Source organism: Natrix helvetica, assembly GCF_964273705.1.
Source record: "Natrix helvetica genome assembly, chromosome: W".
NCBI classification, from domain to species: Eukaryota; Metazoa; Chordata; class Lepidosauria; order Squamata; family Natricidae; genus Natrix; species Natrix helvetica.
In genome coordinates, this window is record NC_138555.1 from 81,830,444 (window position 1) to 81,844,919 (window position 14,476).

General features: G+C 49.7%; 1 protein-coding gene across 1 annotated transcript in view; it reads right to left on the minus strand.

Moving 5' to 3' along the window:
- Positions 1-254: 254 nt before the first annotated feature.
- CDH24 (cadherin 24) overlaps positions 255-14,476 on the minus strand; it is a gene marked incomplete at its 3' end in the record, with an annotated part of 48,352 nt that continues 34,130 nt past the window's right edge. Inside the window, exons 5-12 of the mRNA XM_081969591.1 lie at positions 13,782-13,949; positions 8,820-9,010; positions 7,135-7,388; positions 6,854-6,990; positions 4,253-4,374; positions 4,042-4,156; positions 2,987-3,235; positions 255-769 (exon numbers count right to left, since the gene is read on the minus strand). Coding sequence (XP_081825717.1) covers positions 255-769; positions 2,987-3,235; positions 4,042-4,156; positions 4,253-4,374; positions 6,854-6,990; positions 7,135-7,388; positions 8,820-9,010; positions 13,782-13,949 — 1,751 coding nt within the window. The remainder of the gene's footprint in view (positions 770-2,986; positions 3,236-4,041; positions 4,157-4,252; positions 4,375-6,853; positions 6,991-7,134; positions 7,389-8,819; positions 9,011-13,781; positions 13,950-14,476) is intronic.

The following is a 14,476-nucleotide window of genomic DNA, read 5'->3' on the forward strand; positions in this document are numbered from 1 at the left end:
AGAAAGGAGGAAAAGAAAAGGATGTACAGACATAAGAAATGGAAAGAAAAACATTGGTGGTTGACAAACACAGCAAAACAAGAGGAGGTCAACAGGAAGGATTTGGGAATCCATGAGACGATGGAGCTTGTCATGGACAAATCCAAAACTGAGAACAAGGAAGCTGGTGGACAGAACGGAGAACAAGCAACCGAAAACAGAGGAAGGGGTTCGAGGTCCACGCTCTTCCATGGAGGCATCGGGCCCACAAGGGCTCAGGTTGGAGGAGGACCCTCTGGTGCCCCGTACAGCTCGGCCAGCGTTCGGAAGAGGGGCCCCCATTCTTCCAGATACTCGTACCCGCCGGCGTCGCTGTCCCCGGCGCAGGAAGAGCCGGGAGAACTGAGAGACCCGGCGGAAGAGCCCTGGCCTTCGTAGCCGTACACCTGGATGGAGTCGTACGGAGGCACGGAAGGATCGGCGTCCACCTCGCTCAAGCGGGCTGTCAGAAAACTGGCCACATCGTGAGGCTGCGGTGGTACCCGGGTGGACAGGGACGGCGGGAAGTGTGGACGGGGCAGGACGTCCCGCCGGAGGAGGCGCCGTTGCTGCGAGGGTGGAGGGGCAGCGTCCGGGTTCTGCAGGGCGGCCATGTCGAAGGCCTCGGTGTCTTCTTCTCCGCCGCCTTCATCGTCATACGTGATGATGTTCTCACGGACGTCTTCCTCCTCAAAGGGCAGCAACGCAGCCTGTTTCTGCCTCCGGAGGGCGACAAAGAGCAGCACCAGGGCTACAGGTGAGCGGGAAGTTGGTGCATTGGTGAAGTCGGATGGACCAACAGGAGGAGAAGGTGACATGTTAATCACAATAACAACCCATTGCAAACACCCTGCATTGCTTCTTTCCGCATGTAATGGTATGTGGGAATGGCCTTGGGAGACAGGGAGAAGAGGCACAGACAAGGGAACAATCGGATAAAAGGTAGCTGAGCCCGCAACTGTATAGCAGGACATTTGGCTCAGAAGACACCCTCCCTAGTTTCATGGGCTGTAAAGGCGACGGGGGAAGCATAGCAGACAAGCTAATTCTACATTAATTTAAGGTTATATTAACAGAGGGCGGCGGTGGCTCAGCGGTTAAGACACTCAGCTTGTTGGCTGGAAAGCCGGCAACCCAGGTTTGAGTCCCAACCTCCATGCGACAGGGTGAGTTCCCGTCCTCACCGCAGCAATCCAACAGCTTGAAAGCACACCAATGCAAGGAGATAAATAGGCACCACCTCGGTGAGAAAGTAATAGCACTCTGAGACGTCATGCTGGCCACATGACCGTGAAAATGTCTTTGGACAGCGCTGGCTCAACGGCCTTGAAACAGAGATGAACACCGCCCCCTATAGTCGGCAACAACTAATGGAATAAAATCTGTACGAACTCTTTTGTATCTACTTTACCTGGAACATTGCAAGTTTGAAGGATCATTTCTCCCATCCTCTTGTCCCCTTTACAGCCCATGAGACTTGGGAGGGTCCCTCCTGAGAGCCTTCCCCTGTTGTCATTCCTTCAGTAGACTCAGCTGCCTCTTATTTGACTCTTACTTAGTTTGCAGCTCTTCCTCCTGTTTCCCAAGGTCGTTTGCACATACCGTTGTTGTTCTGAGCCAGCTCTCCAAACACAACAAATCCTCTGACATGAACTCAAAAGATTCCTTTATTAGGAATGCTGGCAGCCCCAGAAAGTCATCCATCCATCCGTCCCTTAGATGAATAGTTGTCTGCCACATCTATTCATCTCTACCCCCACCCAGTCTTCTATCCCCAGAGCTAGGATGGGGTCTCATTAGCAGTGGTGGCTCTTCCTTCCCCAGGATCAGCCCATAGATTTCCACTGCCCTCCTCTCCTCTGCCTTCCACGCGTCCGCACGTCAGGCACTGGACTCAGCTGCTCCTCCTCTTCTTCATCAACCACCTCCAGACCTGGGGGCTGTTGAGTCTCCATCTGAGGGCTGACAGATGGCCCAGGATCCATCTCTGTCTCTGTCTCTCTCTGCAGCTCCATTCCCTCTTCCCCCCCGGAGCTCCCAGGTTGCCCTGATACTGACCCTGACTCCTACGCCTCCTCCTCATCTGATTCGGCTGCTGGAGGGGCCAGCAACCGACAGGTCACAACTGTACACCCTCCTGGAGAAACCCAGCACAACCAGCCAAGCGTTCCCCAAGGTTCAGTGACTTTTCTCCCCACTGCAATGTTCATGCCCCACCTTATATTGTCAAGTCACTTCAAGCGTGTTATCTTCTACATGAGTTCTCCATAGAGCCTTACTTAGGGTAAGTAGCCTCAACCCTTCCCTGGCTGAAATTCCCGTAATACAGGTAGTCCTCGACTTACAACCATTCGTTTAGCGACCGATCTAAATGGCTGCGGCACCGAAAAAAAGGTGACTTCTGACTGGCTTTCACACGACCGTTGTAGCCTCCTCTGGTCGCACGATCAATAATAGCAATAGACTTATATACCGCTTCACGGTGCTTTACAGCCCTCTCTCAGCGGTTTACAGAGTCGGCCTCTTGGCCCCAACAATCTGGGTCCTCATTTGACCGACCTCGGAAGGAGGGAAGGCTGAGTCCACCTTGAGCCGGTCAGGATCGAACTGCCGAATTGCTGGCAGCCGGCAGTCAGCAGACGTAGCTTGCAATACTGCGCCACCTTGTCAATTGGCATGTATTTCTGACAGTTGCACTGTCCTGGGGTCATGTGATCAGTTTTTGTCACCTTCCCAGTTGGCTTTCCGACGAGCAAAGACGGGGGGGGGGGGGAGGGGGGAAGCCAGATTCATTTAACTGCCGCATGATATCGGTTAACAACCGTGGCAATTCACGGACACAATTCACTCAGCAACGGTCGTGCAAAGCAGTGGTTTTGTTTGACTGCGATCGTAAGTTGAGGGCCACCTGTACTGTCCTTCTTTCTCTGCCCACCTGTGCCATCGGCATGCCAACTCAAAGTCTCACCAAGTAGGGTACCAACGCAGGCGAGGATAGCCAACAAAGCCCCCGTGCTGAGGCCGGCAGAAGATCCGAGGGCCTCAGGACCACAAGTCTGCATGGCCCCATCTCGCCGACACCGGCAGATGCTGACTGTCAGAGTCGGGGAGCTTGTGCGAGTGGGGGAACCACCGTCTACTAGTTCCAGGGGCACAAGCAGAAATCCACCTTGGGGAGGCAGACGGGTGGCCCGGAGCAACAAGGAGGCCGAATTGTCTGGAGATGAGAAGATTGGGAAAGAGAAGAGTGAACTGAGGCCCATTATATTTTGGAAATGCTTCCTTGTAGGTAGTAAAAACCCAAGCCTTACATCAGGGGTATCAAACTCAAGGCCCCGGGGGCCGGATGCGGCTTGTGGGATGCTTAGATCTGCCCTTGGGGCCGCCCTGGAAACAGTAAAGGACTGGCCTGCAGTGCTTCTGCCAGTGAAAACAGACCGTAGGCGGCCTTCCTGAGCTCCATTTTCGTTGGCAGAGGGCTGCAGGAGGCTGTCACAGCCAAAAACGGTGCTCGGGAACTCGTTTTCACTGACAGAGCGCTTGGGCCACCACAGGCGCTCCCAACATGAGGGACGCTGAGCTGGTCATGCCCACCGCAGTCCCCCGAAGTCAAACACAACCCTGATGTGGCCCTCAATGAATTCAGGTTTGACACCCTACCTTACATTTTAGGTACGTACAATCATCTTCAAAGGAGCAATATAATGTTGATTAATACTGTGTCGTTTTGTACAGATGTCTGAATTATTAGATCAGTGTGTCTCAACCTTGGACATTTTAAGAGGTCCGGACTTCGACCTCCAGTATCCCCCAGGCGGAATTGCCAGCTGGGGGAATTCTGGGAGCCGAAATCTGCACCTCTTAAAAGTTGCTAACATTGAGAAGCACCGCTATACGTTCTGTACACCGCTCATATTTGTGAAAATGTCTACTCTCCTTTTATCAACAACAGTGCAAGTTCCTAGTCCCTAAGGAACATTCTGAAATCCGTTCTACATTTTAGGACAGACGTGCGTGTTTTACCCTTGTTATCCCGCACAGTGACGTTTGGTTCTCTGATCATGGATGGGGAACGGATGATGATACGGCTCGTGTTACCATCCTCGTCTCGGTCGACCGCTCGGATCAGCTGCACCAGCTGGCCAAAACAGAAAAGAGCAACATTCTTCTCGGCCAGGGCCTTCCTCTCCCGCCCCATTCTGCCCCAACAGTGTCCTAGGGACCCCTTACTTACTTGGCCCGGGATGGCGTTATCACAGGCGAAAGGCTCGTAGCTCTGTTCCAGCTGGGGTGAGTTATCATTGACATCCAGGATTTGAACGGCCACATGAATCTGGGAACCTTGTGTGGGACTGTCTGAGGGTAAGAGTCGGGGGTAAGGAGCAACATGGAACCACGCGACGGGACGTGCAGGGCGATCCAGTCGAAAAACAGGGAAAGTGGGAAGATAACACCAAGAAGGTTCCAACGAGTAAGTCGGCCGATAAGGATACGCCATCCAAACGATTCAGCCATGCGAGAAAGCCATACAAGTCATCCATGGGGAGTCAGTGGGGTTGGATCCCATTCATAACACACACACACACACACACACACACACACACACACACACACACCGAAAGAGTCCATCGTCGTACCACCAGCAGAACCCGACAGTATCACGTCAAGAGGTTGAAAGACGTGGGCAGACGTGCAGAGTTAAGCAGACGGAAGCGAGCAACGGTGCGCGATGAAGCACATTTGCGCATGGGTGGGCGAACATAAATGTCCGACGTGACCAACAAGTGAAATCACAGGCCGCCGATACAAAACCATCCAGCCGATGCAGGCAATCAATCAATCAATCAATCAATCACAGGGAAACCCAGACAGAAAGCGCAGACCCCCTCCACAATGTCAGAGTGCAAAAAATGCACCGTTTCGCACGTTCGACACGCAAGACAAAAACAGAGAGCAAGACACCGTTCCCAAAGAGCAGAAAACAGATAAGGGGATGCAAAAAGGGGGAAGGAAAAGAAAGGGAGAAGACAATTAATAAACAAATTGCCATTACTTTTTCTATTACATATAAACCCTCGACGTATGATTACGTTTAGAGCCAAAATTTCCTCTGCATGCGAGTCCTCCCCGATTTCACGACCTTTTTGGGCCACAACGGTTAAGCAAATCACTGCCGTTAGTAAGTGAATGATGTGGTCGTTAAGCAGATCCAGTTTCCCTCATTGACTTTATTTGTTGGAAGTCAGCTGGGAAGGGGACCGCTTGACCCCGGGATGCTGCAACTTTGGTACATAAACAACCAGTTGCGAAGCACCTGAATTTGGATCAGACGATTGTGGAAAATGCTGCGACAGTCGTAAGTCTGAGGACCGGTCGTAAGTCACTTCCCCCCCACCCTGCTTTGGCGATTTTGAGCATTCGCTAAACAAATGGTTGCAAGTAGAGGACTACAGGCGATCCTCGACTTATGACCACACTTGAGCCCCGAATTTAATTGTTAATTTGTTAAGTGAATTTTGCCCCATGACAGGACTTGTCTTGTGACATTTGTTAAGGGAATCGCTGCAGTTGTTAAACTAGTCACCCGGCTGTTAAGTGAATCTGGCCTCCCCCATTGACTTGGTTTGTCAGAAGGTCGCAGAAAGGGAATCGCATGCGACCGTCATAACTATGAACCAAGCATATCAATTACATGCTGCAATGGTCGTTAAGTGTGAAAAATGGTGCTAAGTCACTTTTGTAACTTCAAACGGTCACTGAATGAACTGTTGCAAGCAGTGGTGGTCGCTTCAAAAACAGGTATGGAACGTGGGCCGGTGGGTGGGCCAAACGAGCCACATACCGGTACGGTGGCCGCTGCTCCCGAGTGCTACGGTTGAAACCCACCACTGGTTGCAAGTATGCTTTATATCAGGGGTGTCAAACTGGATTTCTTCCAGGGCTAGATCAACCAGGGACGTGCGGTCAGGGGAGGCAGGGGAGGCAGAGCCTCACCACTCTCATCATCAAAATAAAAAAAAAGGGAAAAGGCGCTGAAGAGCCTTCTGCACATGTGGTCTGGGAATGGGACCACGTGTGCAGGAGGTTCCTCTAGCCTCAGCCTCCCTCCTGCACACGTGGTCCCATTCCCCACCTTCCTGAGTCAACATGAAGGGGACCGCAGAGCGCGAGCCCCGGTCCCCTTCATGTTGACTCAGGAAGGCGGGGAATGGGACCACGTGTGCAGGAGGCTGAGGCAGCTTCAGCCTCCTGCACACGTGGTCCCATTCCCCTCCTTCCTGAGTCAACATGAAGGGGACCGCGGCTCGCACTGATGACGTCACCAGCCTCACCAGCCATAAACCTCACCGCACGTCACTGAGATCAACATTGTAGTTGTCCTCCTAGGGATGGCTGGGGGTGGGGGGGGGGACGGATGGCCGGAGAGACAGACGCCTCCTGCAGCACTTTGACAGCCAAAACGGAGCATCGGGGAGCTGTGTGCGGTTCCTGTTTTTGCTGGCAGAGTGCTGCAGGAGGCTGTCCAGGCTGAAAACAGGGTGTGTGGGAGCTGCGTGCTCTCCTCGCATCCCCTTTTTGCTAGCAGAAGCACCGTGAGCTGGTCCTTTGTTATTTTCAGGAGTCAGATCTAAGCATCCCACAGGGCAAATTCGGCCCACAGGGTTTGAGTTTGACACCCTGCTTTATATGTTCTATTGCAAACATAGAGGTTTTGTATCGGTACTGTCCTGATGAATCAAAATACTACCACATGCTGCTACAGGTTTGCAACAAAAAGCTTCCACCACCTTGGAGCCTCCTGGACTCCCACCCACCATATCGACTTGGCTCTTACCAAGTTCCGTTGCCAGTACGGTCATATTGTGCCAGGCCAAAACCTCTCGGTCGAGTGGCACGGAGGTCTGAATCGCGCCATTCTGCGGGTTGATGCTGAAATAGCGCTCAGGGTCCGTATGCTGCAGGATGGAGTATCTGGAAGATGGAGGGTGGGCACCTGGGGTATCAGGTTGTCACGGCAACGAAGTATAAATGGAGTAACTGAAACTTCACACACACACCAAGACAACAAACACCGGTTTCCCACCCTGCAGTATCGGTGTTCTCCCCAGCCATTACCGGATGACACTGCTGGGCGTATCCAGGTCCACCGCCGTGACTTTGCCCACTGGCGTCCCCGGTGGGCCGTTTTCATAAACGGCCAGATGGTACTCGGGACGGGAGAAAACCGGAGGTTCGTCAGCGTCTTCTACCGTCACGCGGACGGTGGCCACGTCCTTGAAGGGGCCCTTCCGGATGTACTGAGGGTCGATCTGCGTGTTGGTGGCCTCGACTCGGAAGGTGTAAGAGTGGCGGGACTCGAAATCCAGAGGCTGCCCCGCCCATCCAAACAGAGAGGAACGACAACGAGAGGAAAAACTCATGATTGGACGCGAGCAAAGGCCAGGCAATTCAACAAGTTTGGCAGAGGACGTGCAAATCGCCAAGAACAGTTGGGGTGGTGTCTAATATCCTGTGTCGTCTGAAGAAAACAAGACCCAGTTTGGTCTAGTGGTGAAAGCGCCAAACTAGAAAGCAGGAGATGGTGAGTTGTAGTCCCAGTTTAGGCATGAAAGATGGCTGGGGGGGGGGGGGACTTTGGGCCAATCACCAGGAAACAGGGAGTTCTAGTCCCACCTTGGGCATGAAAGCCAGCTGGGAGACTTTGGGTCAATCACTTTTTCTCAGTTCAACCCACCTCAGGGCTGTGGGGAAAAGAGGAGGAAGAGGAGGATCTGATGGCCATTTTTGCTGCCTTGAGTTATTCATAAAAATACAAGAAGTCTTATGATAACAGTTGAGGAAGGAAAGAAAGAGAAAAAGGAAGGGAGGGATGAAGGGAAAGAGAGAGAGAGAAGAAAGGAAGGACAGGAGGGAGGAAAGAAAGAAAAAGAAAGTAGGAAAGAAAAAGAGAAGGAAGGAAGTAAAACGTGAAAGAAAAGAAAGAAAGAAAAAGAAAGAAAGAAGAAAGGAAGGAAGGACAGGAGGCAGGGATGAGGGAAAGAAAAAAAAGAAAGGAAAAAGAAAGAAAGAAGGAAGAAAAAGAGAAAGGAAAGAAAGAAAGAAAGGAGGGAGAAAGGAAGGAAGGAAAGAGAAAAAGAAAGGAAGAGGAAAAGAAAGAAAGAAAAAGAACAATAAAGAGAAAGAAAGAAAGAGAAGAAAGAAAGAAAAAGAAACAGAAAAAGAAAAAGAAAGAAAGAAAAAGAAAGAAAGGAAGAGAAAGAAGAAAGGAAGGAAGGAATGAAAGAAAGAAAAAGAAAAAAGAAAGAAAGAAAGGGAAGGAAGGAAAGACAGGAGGAAGAATGAGAAAGGGAAAGAAAGAAAGAAAAAGTGAAAGGAAAGAAAGGAAAGAAAGAAAGAAGAAAGGAAGGACAGGAGGGAGGAAAGAAAGAAAGAGAAAAAGAAAAAGAAAGAGAAAGAAAGAGAAAGAAGGAAAGAAAGAAAGAAGAAAGAGAAAGAAGAAAGGAAGGAAGGAAAGAAAGAGAAGGAAGGAAGGACAGGAAAAAGAAAGAGAAAGAATGAAGGAAAGAAAGGAAAGAAAGAAAGAAGAATGGATGGATGGATGGATAGATAGACAGATGAGATAGATAGATAGATAGATAGATAGATAGATAGATAGATGATAGATAGATAGATAGATAGATAGATAGATAGATAGATAGATAGATGATAGATAGATAATGGCTCCCACTTCAAAGCTCCTACACCAAAGCTCCAAGAAGGAAGAAAGACAGAACTCCATACTTTTGGGGTGCTTCACCCACCTTTTTCAAAGTAATGATCCCATCCTGTCCCAACATGTCCGTGTGAATGGCAAAGGCCTCGGCTCCATCTCCTCCATCCAGGATGCTGTAGGCAAGCAGGGCGTTCTCCCCTTCGTCGGGATCGTGTGCCCGCAGCCTCCCCACGGCGGACCCAGGAGGCGCGGTTTCCACCACGGAGAACTGGTAGGAACCTAGAGAGAAAATGGGGTGGAAAGAGTTTCTACATCCTTTGGAACTTGGCATCCTCCAAGTTGCGTCGGAGTACAAGTCCCATCCTACCGAAGCTCAGCCACGTTGTCAGCTGCAAACCAGACAGGAAACACGAACCGATGTGCTAATTCTACATTATCGCGAGGCTAATTAACAGAATCTTGCAACTCTGAAAATACGAGTCTCACACTGTCTGTTTTAGAGCCTGAGGAAGCTTCGTTCTGAGCTTTTTCCCCCCCCTCTGCCTGTTATGCAGCTCTGGGCTAGGTTCACTCTTATCTGACCCTACGTTAGATAGCATTTCTTTACCCTGTTGCCCATAGTCTTCCTCACATACCATTTAGACATGTTCCGGTGACAGAATGGGACAACGCACTGCGGAACAAGGGGACAATCCAACAATTCATTTTACAGGTAGTCCTTGACTTAACAACAATTCGTTCAAAGCTACAACAGCACTGAAAAATAGTCACTTAGGACCATTTTTCACACTTACGACCATTAACAGCATCCCCATCACGTGATCAAAATTCAGACACTTGACCACCAACTCGTATTTGCGACGGTTGCAGGGGTCCCATGGTTATGTCCTCATCTTTTGTGACCTACTGATCAGCAAAGTCAAGGAGAGGAAACCATATTCACTTAACAACCATGTCACTACTCTAACAATTGCGGTGATTCACTTAACAACGATGTCAAAAAAGGTCGTACAATGGGGCAAAATTCACTTAGGAAACGTCTCGCTCAGCAACACAAACTTTGGGCTCTATTGCAGTCTTCCGAGTCCTTCGGGAGAGGGTGCGGCTAAGAAATACATATTTATTATTATTATTATTCCGTCGAGAACGACTTGTGACTATTTAAAAATTAAATATATATATATATTAATTTTTGCCAGTCATGTTTCATGTCGACCCGTCTTTTACGCCCTTTCTTTAGGGACTCTGTTTCATCATTTCTTCCATATTAGCGTAACTCGTGTACTGCGACGAGTTGGCCGTAGTAAGTTAGCTGCAGCAAGTTGTCCTAAACCAGGGGTGTCAAGGCCTGCTGGAGGTGGTATTCAGCAGGTTCTGACCAGTTCTGGAGAACCGTTAGCGGAAATTTTGAGTAGTTCGGAGAACCAGTAAATACCACCTTTGGCTGGCCCCACCCCCATCTATTCTCTGCCTCCCGAGTCCCAGATGATTGGGAGGAAATGTGGATTTTGCAGTAATCTTCCCCTGGAGTGGGGTGGGAGTGGAGATTTTACAGTTGGCCACGCCCACCCAGTCAGCCACATCTCCCCGCCCTCCAAGGTCAACCACAACCCTGATGTGGCCCTCAATGAAATCAAGTTTGACACCCCTGTCCTAAGACCCCCTCTGGTGAGACATACCGTATTTTTCAATATAAGACGCTCTGAAGTATAAGACGCACCTAGCTTTTGGGGAGGAAAACAAGAGGAAAAAATCTGCCTCTGCCTCCCAGCAATTTGCTTCCTTGCAACAAACAGCAAACAGTACTGACAATATACACTGTTTGCGGTGTTACGTTTCAGACTATACTTGTACAGATGCTGTTAAAATTGACGTGGCTTTCTAAGAAGTATACGTTATTCTCTGCTATTTAAAAGAAGATACAATAGTACTGGGCCTCTTCAGATCAAGCATATTTTTTAAAAAAAATTCTTCATTTTGTTCAGTTGTAAAAAATAGGTCTAATCATTTGAACATTCTAGAGGCATTTATAGTTATTGACTTGCCTCCTTGCAGCAAACAGCCAGTTTCAGTTTAACCTGATTAGAAGAAGAAGAAAAAACCTGCCTCTGCCTCCCAGCAATTTGCCTCTTTCCAGCAAATAGCAAGCTTCACTTTCAATTTCAGTTTAAGCGGGGCTCCCGATCATCAGCTGTTTCAGGCTGCAGGGATTGCTATAGCCTTTTGCGGCTTCTGCAAGCTCCATTTTCCCCGTTTGCTGCAAGGAGGCAAATTGCTGGGAGGCAGAGGTCAAAGGGTGGGGGTCGGTGGGTGGGGCTACATTCGGTGTATAAGACACACCCAAATGTTCACCCTCTTTTAGGGGGGGAAAGGTGCGTCTTATACTCCGGAAAATACAGTAATTCATTAGGGTGAAGATCTGTTCCTGACTTCTCGCCGAGTAATTGCTGCTACAGCGTGGCATTTGGAAGATATCGACCTGGCAGCTCTCCAAGCCTGATAACGGTCGGTAGTTGCGAAATCTCTTGAAAGACTGTTTGCCGGGACTTTGCTGGAGAGGAATTCCATTTAACCGAAATAAAAGGGGTTTTATCAGGACGAGGTGTCGGGTTTCGTGCTTAGGCGTCGGGTTTCGAGCTTAGGTCCGAACAGCTTCGCCCCGGCCTACCCAATGCGAAGAGAAAAGACTCCAGCAGTTTGAGGAGTGGCGTCAATCTGGCCACGCCCGCCCAGTCGGCTGTGCCCGCCTGCTTCCCCCCCTCCGAGGTCAACCACAGCCCTGATGTGGCCCTCAATGAAATTGAGTTTGATACCCCTGTCCTAAGACACACACACCCCTCTGGTGAGACATACTTTTAACAACTCTACGATTGGAGAAACCGCCGATCCATATTCTTTCCTTCTCTCTTCTCTGCCCTGCTTACAAGGCTGCGAGAATTTCCAGCGCATTGGACGTCATTATTCCAGGTGTTGGCCTGCTGCTTCCTCTGATCGTTAAGTTTCTACCTCTCAGGACAATCAATTTCACACTGTCGTGAAGATGAACCTGTCAGGTAGCTGTTAAAATTGATGGATGGCTCGGGCCGGGCTGGCTGAATGGCTGGCTGAAAATATTTAAAGGTTCCCCCCCCCCCCACTCCACCTCGCTCCACCACCACCACCACTCCGCGCTTTCGAGATCATCTGGTGACGGGTTGCAAACCCTAAGAACAATCTGGCGAGGTAAACATCTATCAGCTGCAGTCCGGTAACCTTGTGAGACACGTTCTGAGGGACAGAAGAGACACGTGGACACTCTGCCCCAGATACTAGAATGCAAAAGCCGGGCGTTGAAAGGCAGACGAATGTCATGCTTGATAGTCCTTGACATCCAAAGAAAAGGACGTTTTCTCACCAAGCCAGAAGCTTTTGGCTTATGTGCTCAGCGCATCGCTTGTGGAGATACCTTACTAGCTTAAGGAGATATTTGGGGGGGGGTGTCCAATCCAGGGGTGGGTTCCTGCCAGCATTACTTACTGGTTCGGTGCCCGAGAAAGTTTGCTCTGCGCATCTGTGCGTTTGCGCCTAAAAAGGTCTGCGCCATGCGCACACCATTTAAAAAAGGGTTTTTAAAAAGAAAATAAAGATGGCGGCACCCAGGATAGAACAGGTACGGTCAAGTGTCCGGTCGAGTTACTACCTCTTCGGCTGAACCAGGCTGAACCGGCTGAAACCTACCTCCGGTCCAAGCTATTAAGAACCTTGGTGGCCGTTGCTTAAACCAGCATGTTTCAACCAAAGTAACTTTTAAGACGGGACTTGGAGGGCTTGGTGGCTGGAGGAATTCTGGGAGTTGCAGGCCACCCATCTTAAAAGTTGCTGAGGTTTGAGAAAAGTTGGCTTAAAGCTTGAAACCTTTAGAAATGTCGGCTTAAAGCATGAAACCTTGAGAAATTGGCTTAAACCTTGAGAAATGTTGGCTTAGACCTTGGAACCTTGAGAAATGTTGGCTTAGACCTTGAAACTTTGAGAAATTGGCTTAAACCTTGAAAAACATGGGCTTAAACCTTGAAACCTTGAGAAATGTTGGCTTAAACTTTGAAACCTTGAGACATGTTGGCTTAAAACTAGAGAAACATTGGCTTAGACCTCAAAGTCCAGAAGACATGGGCTATTAGGGCAATTTATGTAGTGGTGCTATGCAGTCATAGAATCATAAAGCTGGAAGGGACCTTGGAGGTCTTCTAGTCCAACCCTCTGGCCCAACCCTCTGAAGGATGTCTACATCATAACTTTCGGGTCATATCTTGCACCAGTTACAGGTTTTGAGACATCATGGGGGTGGGGTGGGGGGTGGGGGGAACATCTTGGAAGATGTGAGATGTTTCATGACCCAGAACTGGGTAACATCATCACTGGTCTCTCGTCAGCATTGATTATGTTCTCCAGCTGGGTCATGAAACGTCTGCAAGAAAACTACCAAGTTCAGAGAGCATCAAGGATCCCACACTCCTCCTCCTCCTCCTCCTCCTCCACCACCACCACCACCACCACCACCACCACCACCACCACCACAAACCGTCCTCATTTCGAGCACTGATGATGTATCCTAGTTGGGTCATGAAACATCTGCAAGGAGACAACCAAGCTCAGAGACCACCAAGGATCTCACAGTCTTCCTCCTTCTCTTCTTCCTTCTTTCTTCCCCTTCTCTCCGTAAACCCCGCTCCCTACTAGCACTGATATTGTTCCCTAGTTGAGTCATAAAACGTCTGTGAGAAAACCTACCAAGCTCAGAGAGCACCAAGGACCCCATAGTTCAACCCTGCGCTAAATATTTTCTCCATGATTGGTACAAATGAGAGGTTACTGGAAGATGGGCCATAGGTCATAGGTCAGCCTAGGCCCAGCTTTCCAGGTGTCCTCAGGGCCACCAATGGTCATTAGGAAGACACTAATGGTGGCCTCCCCAATCACCCCTGACAGACACAGTGGTCCTCTTGTATTCAGGTGGCTCTGGGGTCTACCAAATACGGCCATTGCCTTCTTCGCAGCTCTTTCTCTCACTTACTCTGCGGGAAACGGGGAGGGTTATCGTTGACGTCGCTAAGCGTGACCGTGACGGTCGTGCTTCCAGAAAGTCCGCCGGTGTGGCCTCCCATGTCCTTGGCCTGCACCACGACAAGGAATTCCTGTTGAGTTTCCCGATCCATGTTGGGAGTGGCGGTCCGAATCACGCCTAAAATCACGGGGGAGAAAGAAGCAAGAGGAGAATCAGAGAAGGACCGAAGGAGGATCGGGCGACGGGTCAGGAAGGAAAGGCAGTTGGGTTTCAGAGTCCCACCCCAGGATGGAGAAAGGGAAGGAACCACAGTTGTGGAGGAGACAACCCGAGACTTTCATCGGTCTCTAGGTTCAGGTGACGAGTAGAATGGATGGGAAGATGGATGGAGGGATGGGAAGAATGGATAGATGGAAGGGTGGAAGGATGGGGATGATAGATGATAGATAGATAGATAGATAGATAGATAGATAGATAGATAGATAGATAGATAGATAGATACAAACAGACAGACAGACATACAGACATGGATGGATGGATGGATGGATGGATGGAGGAAGGGATGGATGGATGGAAAGAATGGATAGATGTATGGATGGAAGGGTGGAAGGAAGGATAGATAGATAGACAGACAGACAGGGATGGATGGATGCATGGATGGATCGAGGAAGGGATGGAGGGATGGAAAGGATGGATAGATGGAT